This window comes from Odocoileus virginianus, chromosome 10 (assembly GCF_023699985.2).
Source record: "Odocoileus virginianus isolate 20LAN1187 ecotype Illinois chromosome 10, Ovbor_1.2, whole genome shotgun sequence".
NCBI classification, from domain to species: domain Eukaryota; kingdom Metazoa; phylum Chordata; class Mammalia; order Artiodactyla; family Cervidae; genus Odocoileus; species Odocoileus virginianus.
Window position 1 is genome coordinate 58,019,935 of NC_069683.1, and position 10,172 is coordinate 58,030,106.

The window sequence follows — 10,172 nt, forward strand, 5'->3', positions numbered from 1 at the left end:
AGATCCTCTATGACCCACCTCCCAGAGTAAGGGAAATAAAAACAAAAATAAACAAATGGGACCTAGTTAAACTTAAAAGCTTTTGTACAATGAAGGAAACTATAAGCAAATTGAAAAGGCAGCCTTCAGAATGGGAGAAAATAGCAGCAAACAAAACAACTGACAAAGACTTAATCTCCAAAATATAAAAGCAGCTCATAAAGCTCAATACCAGAAAAACGACCCAATCAAAAAGTGGGCCAAAGAACTAAATAGACATTTCTCCAAAGAAGACATACAGATGGCTAATGGAAACATGAAAAGATGCTCAACATCACTCATTACTAGAAAAATGCAAATCAAAACCACAATGAGGTATCATCTCACACAGGTCAGAATGGCCGCCATCAAAAAGTCTACAAGTAATAAATGCTGGAGAGGGTATGGAGAAAAGGGAACCCTCTCACACTGTTGGTGGGAATGCAAACTGGTACAGCCACTATGGAGAACAGTGTGGAGATTCCTTAAAAAACTGAGAATAGAACTACCATAGGACTCAGCAATCCCACTGCTGGGCATACACACTGAAGAAACCAGAATTGAAAGAGACACATGTACCCCAATGTTAATTGCAGTACCCTTTACAATAGATGGAAAGCATGGAAGCAACCTAGATGTCCATTAGCAGATGAATGGATAAGGAAGTTATGGTACATATACACAATGGAATATTGCTCAGCTATAAAAAAAGAACACATTTGAGTTAGTTCTAATGAGGTGGATGAAACTGGAGCCTATTATACAGAGTGAAGTAAGTCGGAAAGAGAAACACCAACACAGTATATGACAATCCTATGTGCAAGGCAGCAAAAGAGACACAGATGTAAAGAACAGACTTTTGGACTCTGTGGGAGAAGGCGGGGGTGGGACGATTTGAGAGAATAGCATTGAAACATGTATATTACCATATGTAAAATAGAGGACCAGTGCAAGTCCGATGCATGAAGCAGGGCACGCAAAGCCGATGCTCTGGGACAACCTAGAGGGATGGGGTGGGGATGGAGGTGGGAAGGAGGTTCAGGATGGGGGGACACATGTGCACCCATGGCTGATTCATGTCGCTATATGGCAAAAACCACTGCAGTAGTGTAAAGTAATTAGCCTTCAATTAAAATAGATTAATTAAAAAATAATTTTTTAAAAAAGAGTTACTTTTAAGGAAAGCATTTTAGACTCAAGAAGATTTTCCTACCTATACTTCTTAACTATCAGTAGTTGCTAGACGTTTAAGGTATAAAGTAATGGTATAGAAGTTAAGGTATAAAGAACATGTTTTTACTATATTCACTTTAGTGGCTCAGAGGGTAAGGAGTCTGTCTGCAATGCGGGAGACCTGGGTTCGATCCCTAGGTCGGGAAGATCCCCTGGAGAAGGAAATGGCAACCCACTCCAGTATTCTTGCCTGGAAAATCCTTGGATGGAGGAGCCTGGCGGGCTATAGTACATGGGGTTGCAAAGAGTCAGACATGACTGAGCAACTTCACTTCACTTTAGAGGGTAGAGCAAGAGCTATAGTAAATGCTTTTTACTGACCATGAAATATCTTAACGTTCATCTCTGATTGAGATCATAAGTGAATGAATTTGCTGTCAACCTTACAATGGTAAAACTGTAATGAATCTTAGAGATCATAATGACTCCATTTTACAGATGAGGAATTAAGAGTTTGAAAAATTATTTTAAAGGAGGCTTTTTCTCTTTTTCTCAGAGAAATAGGCTGATCTCACTCAGAATGGGTGTTGGATGGGGTGAGGGGGAGCCATGTTTGGGAAGTATGGTTAAGAAGTACTTATTCCAAAAGCAGAAGACTACAAAATGCTTGCTTTAATGAGTTCCAGTTGATAACATAACCTTAAATGAGTCCCAAACACTATAATATATCAGATCCCTTACCCTCCTCTAAAAAAAAAGCTCTTGAATCCTAAAAATTTTAAATGTGCTTCATATCTGATTCCATCTTAAATATCTAGAAAATGCATACAATTTACATTTAGTTTTTATTTGGCAGTCACTTTTGTGAAATTCTTCAGGGTTTCAATGAGCATGTAGAATGAGACTATTTATTTGTATTCCTCCTCCATGTAGACAAGTATTTTCTGATCTTTTATCACCCTGGAACGTTAAGTACCTATTATAAATAAAATAAAGGAAAAGTTCCTAACAAATCTCAGTATGTACATCTCTCTTTTCTCCAACAAAGCACCAGTGATAACAAACTTCTAAAGACAACTCAATCCTTAAAAAACAATAACAATGAAACACAAAAATTCAGCTGTGTCTGTGTCCTTGGTTGCTGTACTAGATACACTCTCACGGGTCCTGGCCCTGTATTTCTGATGACCACATTCGGTGCTGTGAGATGTTCAGACCATTACCGCATTCATCTCCGTCTGCACGGTGCCCAATGAGCTCATGCTGTAATATGGGCTGGAGCACTGCTTGCTGTGAAGCTAAACGGATCAATCATGAATCTGGGAATCCTTCTATGCAGTTCTCCGAGGCCGCATAGATGGGAAGCTGCTCGGTCAGAGGAGGAAAACTGGAGCTTGGAGAAGGGTGGCCAGGTCAGGGCGTGCGAAGCGAGGGACGCTGAGTTTGGGGAGAAGGCAGCGGGGGAGCCGAAGAGTTGGGGATAAAAATGCCAGCAGGGCCAGAGTGCTGGGTAAGAGGGGCTGGTGAGGGTGACCTGGGTTCAGGCGGGAAAGGAAAAACGGAAAGGGGGCGCAGGAAATGGGAGCCAAAGAAAGAAGTGAGAAATTGCGGAGGAGGAAGTCGTCCCTGGAAGAGGAGGGGCAAAGGGGAAGCGAGAATGGAGTGTTTGCACTTTCGAGAGGGAAGGGCCAGAGCTACTCCCGACTCGGGCCGGTGCGGACAACGCTTAGGGAGGGGGCCCCAGGCGGACGGAGGGGGCGGTGCGGTCCCTGGGGTGGGGGTCCCAGCGCCGGGGGTCCTACCTGAACCGCTCCTGTCCCGCCGTGTCCCAGAGCTGCAGCTTTATCCTCTTGCCTGGCTCGATCTCCAGTAGGCGGGAGAAGAAGTCCACGCCGACAGTGGGGTCGCAGGCTGGGGAGCGCAGCCCAGGGAAGCGGCCCTGAGTGAAGCGGTGCAGGAGGCACGACTTTCCCACGGTGGAGTCCCCGATGACGATGAGGCGGAACTGGTAGATCCAGATGGTCTCCATCGCTCACGTGCCCAGCGGACTCTAAGGCCGCCCCACCCTCCTACCCGCCGCCCGGCAAATAAAGCGGCGGGAACTGTCCGTTCAGCACCTCCCCGGCGCCCGCCAGCCGGCTTCCAGCATATTCCTGCGGCTGCGGCCGCCACTAGGTCCCCGCCCTCTCTGGATGGAGAGGCGGGGCCCGGCCGGGGAAGGGGCGTGGCTTTAGGCCAGGGGGCGGGGCAGGGCCGTGAGGAGGAAGCGGCGGGGCGGGCGGGGGGCGGGGGGCGCGGAATTGTCTAGCTGCTCGCAAATTCCCGCCCCCGACCTCTGTAAATCACTTTTCCCCAAAGCTCACTGGGCGTTTTGGGTGTGGTGGAAGGACGTGACGGCAGCAATGACCAATGAAAATGAAACAAGGTCTCAACTCTGGGAGGGTCAGCCAATGAAAAGTGAAAATCATTTTCTTTTACAGGCGTCAGGGCGGGCTTGTCAGATTCCGGCTCTGATTTTTGAAAATGTGGTTTCCACTTTCATCGGATTTGATCAGCTCTGTGACCACTGTTGCCGAACCAGATATCTTTGCGGCTTTCTGCTCTCCATCCTTGTTGACTGCCACCTCCCAGGTGTTCTAAGGTGAAAGAGTTGAGAGAAAAGTTGAAAGAAATTTGCAGAGCAAGTTCTGGATGTTTCAAGCAAGGACTATGGCCATTGCTCATGTCACGACCATCTCTTCCTCATTGCTTTCATTACTACGGAAGAATGAGAAAAATGCCAATCGCCTCCATCGGGCCTTTCAATTTGGGGAAGGAGAGAAGGAAAGAAAATGAAATGGTGAGATGTTCATAAAAGCTCCCATTCTTCTCAGTCTCTATTCTACATGTCGGAAAAAATCCCATAGTGGTCTCTTGTTTCTGGTCAGGAATCTAAGTAAACAAAGCACATCTGAATTCTGGCGAAATTCTCATGCCTTTCTTCAGACTGGTTAATAATGAATTCAAGGTTTATCTTTTAAAAGTTAAGCAGTTTTAAAGTGTATTTTTGTTAAAATAGAATTTTAACAGTTCAACTTTTTTCTTGTCCATATCCAAACTTATACTTTTGTTATTCAGCTTTACTTCCTTTCTTGTTTAGGAGGAATATGTTTTGTTTTCAAGGATATGTTTAATCCTCTTTTTAAAACATTTTTTTTATTTTATTTTTTTTTCCATTTATTTTTATTATTTGGAGGCTAATTACTTTACATCATTGCAGTGGTTTTTGTCATACATTGAAATGAATTAGCCATGGATTTACATGTATAAAACATTTTTTTTAAAGTAGTCTTTATTTCATGCCATTTATCCCTCAAATCTCCCCCTTTCCAATTGTTTGTACTTCCAAAGGACATACTCAAATAATCACAATCCTGAAACCAAGCAAAACATCTTTCTGTTGTGTCTTTTCTTTAGATTTTTGCTTTGGCTATTATTCTCCTTTTCAAATGTTAAAAAAGAACTATCTATTCCCGCTTCTCACCCACCAGTTAGTCTTCAGCCTGCTCCAAGACCAATATGTACCTGACATTGGTTCTGATAAGGTTGCCAGGGACTTTGCAACTACCAAATCTACTCCTCCTCACCCTGAAATGGAACAGGACTCTATGGTCCTTGCGCCTGCTCCATCATGTCCTCTGCCTACCTGTTGTCTGTGAAAAACTTTAGCAAAGAAATAAGTTTAATCAGAGAAGTGAGAAATGCTGAAACAAAGGAAACTAAATAATAATAATGTAGTCATTAAGCATAGTCAAGGACTTTTAGCTCTTTCTCAACAGCTATAGATATCATGAGTCATATCCTATGAGCTGTCTTATAGATACTAAAACACCAGGTGGAGAAGTTAGCTACATGATGACCAGCCTGTACCCAGGACATGACCTGCCACAATTTCAAGAACTGGCCCCAAAGAAATGGGAACAAGTGAACCTGGAACTGAATATTCAGTTCAGTTTAATTCAGTAGCTCAGTCATGTCCGACTCTTTGCGACCCCATGAATCGCAGCATGCCAGGCCTCCCTCTCCATCACTAACTCCTGGAGACCACCCAAACCCATGTCCATTGAGTCTGTGATGCCATCCAGCCATCTCATTCTCTGTGGTCCCCTTCTCCTCCTGCCCCGAATCCCTCCCAGGATCAGGGTCTTTTCCAATGAGTCAGTTCTTCACATCAGGTGACCAAAGTACTGGAGTTTCAGCTTCAGCATCAGTCCTTCCAATGAACTCCCAGGACTGATCTCCTTTAGGATGGACTGGTTGGATCTCCTTGCAGTCCAAGGGATTCTCAAGAGTCTTCTTCAACACCACAGTTTAAAAGCATCAATTTTTCGGAGCTCAGCTTTCTTCACAGTCCAACTCTCACATCCATACGTGACCACTGGAAAAACCATAGCCTTGACTAGACAGACCTTTGTGTCAAAGTAATGTCTCTGCTTTTTAATATTCTATCTAGGTTGGTCAGAACTTTCCTTCCAAGGAGTAAGCGTCTTTTAATTTCATGGCTGCAATCAACATCCACAGTGATTTTGGAGCCCCCCAAAATAAAGTCTGACACTTTTTCCACTGTTTCCCAATCTATTACCTTGGAGTGATGGGACCAGATGCCATGATCTTAGTTTTCTGAATGTTGAGCTTTAAGCCAACTTTTTCACTCTCCTCTTTCACTTTCATCAAGAGGCTTTTTAGTTCCTCTTCACTTTCTGCCATAAGGGTGGTGTCATCTGCATATCTGAGGTTATTGATATTTCTCCCAGCAATCTTGATTCCAGCTGTGCTTCATCCAGCCCAGCATTTCTCATGATGTACTCTGCATATAAGTTAATAAGCAGGGTGACAATATACAGCCTTGATGTACTCCTTTTCCTATTTGGAACCAGTCTGTTGTTCCATGTCCAGTTCTAACTGTTGCTTACTTAGCTGCATATAGGTTTCTCAAGAGGCAAGTCAGGTGATCTGTTATTCCCATCTCTTTCAGATTTTTCCACAGTTGATTGTGATCTACACAGTCAAAGGCTTTGGCATAGTCAATAAAGCAGAAGTAGATGTTTTTCTGGAACTCTCTTGCTTTTTACATGATCCAGAAGATGTTAGCAATTTGATCTCTGGTTCCTCTGCCTTTTCTAAAACCACCTTGAACATCTGGAAGTTCATGGTTCATGTATTGCTGAAGCCTGGCTTGGAGAATTTTGAGCATTACTTTACAAGTGTGTGAAATAAGTGCAATTGTGCTGTAGTTTGAACATTCTTTGGGATTGCCTTACTTTGGGATTTGATTGAAAACTGATCTTTCCAGTCCTGTGGCCACTGCTGAGTTTTCCAAATTTGCTGGCATCTGAGTGTAGCACTTTCACAATGTCATCTTTCAGGATTTGAAATAGCTCAACTAGAATTCCATCACCTCCACTAGCTTTGTTTGTAGTGATGCTTTCTAAGGCCCACTTGATTTCACATTCCAGGATGTCTGACTCTAGGTGAGTGATCACACCATCGTGATTATCTGGGTCATGAAGATCTTTTTTGTACAGTTCTTCTGTGTATTCTTGCCACCTTTTCTTAATATCTTCTGCTTCTGTTAGGTCCATACCATTTCTGTCCTTTATTGAACCCATCTTTGCCTGAAATGTTCCCTTGATATCTCTAATTTTCTTGAAGAGATCTCTAGTCTTCCCATTCTTTCCCATTCCCATTGTTTTCCTCTATTTGCACTGATCGCTGAGGAAGGCTTTCTTATCTCCCCTGGTTATTCTCTGGAACTCTGCATTCAAATGGGAATATCTTCCCTTTTCTCCTTTATTTTTTGCTTCTCTTCTTTCAAAGCTATTTGTAAGGCCTCCTTGGACAACCATTTTGCCTTTTTGTATTTCTTTTCCATGGGGATGGAATGTCATGAACCTCTGTCCATAGTTCATCAGGCTCTCTATCAGTTCTAGTCCCTTAAATCTATTTCTCACTTCCACTGTATAGTCATAAGGGATTTGATTTATGTCATACCTGAATGGTCTAGTGGTTTTCCCTACTTTCTTCAGTTTAAGTCTGAATTTGGCAATAAGGAGTTCATGATCTGAGCCACAGTCAGCTCCAGGTCTTGTTTTTGCTGACTGTATAGAGCTTCTCCATCTTTGGCTGCAAAGAATATAATCAATCTGATTTCAGTGTTGACCATCTGGTGATGTCCATGTGTAGGGTCTTCTCTTGTGTTGTTGAAAGAGGGTGTTTGCTATGACCAGTGCATTCTCTTGGCAAAACTCTATTAGCCTTTGCCCTGCTTCATTCTGTACTCCAAGGCCGAATTTGCCTGTTATTCCAGGTGTTTCTTGACTTCCTACTTTTGCATTCCAGTACCCTATAATGAAAAGGACATCTTTTTTGGGTGTTAGTTCTAAAATGTCTTCTAGGTCTTCATAGAACCATTCAACTTCAGCTTCTTCAGTATTACTGGTTGGGGCATAGGCTTGGATTACCATGATATTGAATGGTTTGCCTTGGACATAAACAGAGATCATTTTGTCATTTTTGAGATTGCATCCAAGTACTGCATTTTGGACTCTTTTGTTGACCATGATGGCTTCTCCATTTCTTCTAAGGGATTCCTGCCCACACTAGTAGATATAATGGTCATCTGAGTTATTTTTTTTCCATTTATTGTTATTAGTTGGGGGCTAATTTCTTTACAATATTGTAGTGATTTTTGCCATACATTGACCTGAATCAGCCATGGATTTACATGTGTTCCCCATCCTGAACCCCCCTCCCATCTCCCTGCCCATCCCATCCTTCTGGGTCTTCCCAGTGCACCAGCCCTGAGCACTTGTCTAGAGGTGACTCACTGTTTGCAGATGACATGATCCTCTACATAGGAAACCCTAAAGACTGTACCAGAAGATTACTAGAGCTAATCAATGAGTATAGTAAAGTTGCAGGATATAAAATTAACACACAGAAATCCCTTGCATACCTATACACTAACAAAGAGAAAATAGAAAGAGAAATTAGGGAAACAATACCATTCACCATTGCAACAAAAAGAATAAAATACTTAGGAGTATATCTACCTAAAGAAACAAAAGACCTATACATAGAAAACTATAAATCTTGATGAAAGAAATCAAAGAGGACACAAATAGATGGAGAAATATACTGCGTTCATGGATTGGAAGAATCAATATTGTGAAAATGAGTATACTACCCAAAGCAATCTATAGATTCAATGCAATTCCCTATCAAGCTACCAATGGTATTATTCTTCACAGAATTATAACAAATAATTTCACAATTTGTATGGAAATACAAAAAACCTCAAATAGCCAAAGTAATCTTGAGAAAGAAGAATGGAACTAGAGGAATCAACCTGCCTGACTCCAGGCTCTACTACAAAGCCACAGTCATCAAGACAGTATGGTACTGGCACAAAGACAGAAATATAGACCAATGGAACAAAATAGAAAGCCCAGAGATAAATCCACATACTTATGGACACCTTATCTTCGACAAAGGAGGCAAGAATATACAATGTAAAAAAGACAACCTCTTTAACAAGTGGTGCTGGGAAAACTGGTCAACCACTTGTAAAAGAATGAAACTAGAACACTCTCTAACACCATACACAAAAATAAACTCAAGATGGATTAAAGATCTAAATGTAAGGTCATTTGAGTTAAATTTACCCATTCCAGTCCATTTTAGTTCATTGATTCCTAGAATGTCGACATTCCCTCTTGCCATCTCTTGTTTGGCCACTTCCAATTTGCCTTGATTCATGGACCTAACATTCCAGGTTCCTATGCTTTTCCAGTTAAGGATGGCCAAATGACAGAACTGTAATCAATGAGACATAAAGCTTTTGTTTTCCTGATAACAAAAGCCTTACTGGCCATCACTTTGTTGCCTTTCTTTTTCCTTCCTACCTGGAAGATGTAACAGCCATGTGTGACCATAGAGGTGAAGGCTAGATGCTTAAGATGGTCATAGGAGAGAGAGGAGTAACCTGAGATCCTGATGGACTTGTTGATCTGTGGTACCAGTTCTGGACATCTTGTTTGAGATAAATTAATCAGTACCTCTTTAAGCCAGTGGTGATTGAATTTTATATAAGCATGGCCTAAATGCTTTTATTTCTTGGTTTCTACAGAAGCTTTCTGTCTTGGTTTCTTGTTCCTTTGATCCATATCTCACATATTAAAGTTCATAAGAGGTCTGTCTTTCCTTTCTTTACACTTTCCCCCTGTTTTCCTTCACTTTGAACTGTTTCTCATGACTTAATCTACTCTAGTGACTTCAGTTACTCCCTTACCAAAATCATATGTCCTCCCTCAACCCTTGCTTTGTATTCAGATTCATATTTCAAACTACCTCTCCTCTTAGATGTTATATAGACATTTCACAGTCAACTCTGTGTTGGTTAGGATTCTTTGAAAAAAGTTTTAGTTAGGGTGATATAAAAAGATGAGTGTGCTTATCATAAGAGTACAGAGGTATTTTCAGAGTCCACAGGCTGGTGTGCAGCTGTTATCAGGAAGGGGTTGGAACCAGGAAAGGGAAAGATCTAAAGAATCCAGGGAGCATGTGTCCCTGTCTCTCTTATATTTCTTTCTGTTTGACATCTGCTTAATCCTTATCTCCCTGCAAATCAGCTTTCCCTGCTACTTAGTCCATATGGAAAACTGTAGTTGCTTCAGTTTCAAAGTTAGATATTTAGACACATATGGAAACCAATTTCAATTTTTCTGTAGAGACAGTCAGGTTGACCCAGTTCAGAATACATGTTCATATCAAAGAGATATATGGTCAGGGGAAGAGGAACAACAGCAGGTCAATCACTTTGTATGGGGTATGTGGGATATTAGCAGTCCTGGAGGAAGGATGGTTCAGTGCCTTCCCTTTGTGTCAAAAATATATTCTCTATAATGTCCAATAGTGAACTCAGTGGCTTAAAAGTATTTTTT

General features: G+C 41.8%; 1 protein-coding gene across 1 annotated transcript in view; it reads right to left on the reverse strand.

The window, feature by feature from the left end:
- RAB39A (RAB39A, member RAS oncogene family) overlaps positions 1–3,386 on the reverse strand; it is a 32,200-nt gene extending 28,814 nt beyond the window's left edge. The window contains exon 1 of the mRNA XM_020891363.2: positions 2,994–3,386. Coding sequence (XP_020747022.1) covers positions 2,994–3,220 — 227 coding nt within the window. The 5' untranslated portion in view covers positions 3,221–3,386. The remainder of the gene's footprint in view (positions 1–2,993) is intronic.
- Between the last annotated feature and the right edge of the window lie 6,786 nt (positions 3,387–10,172).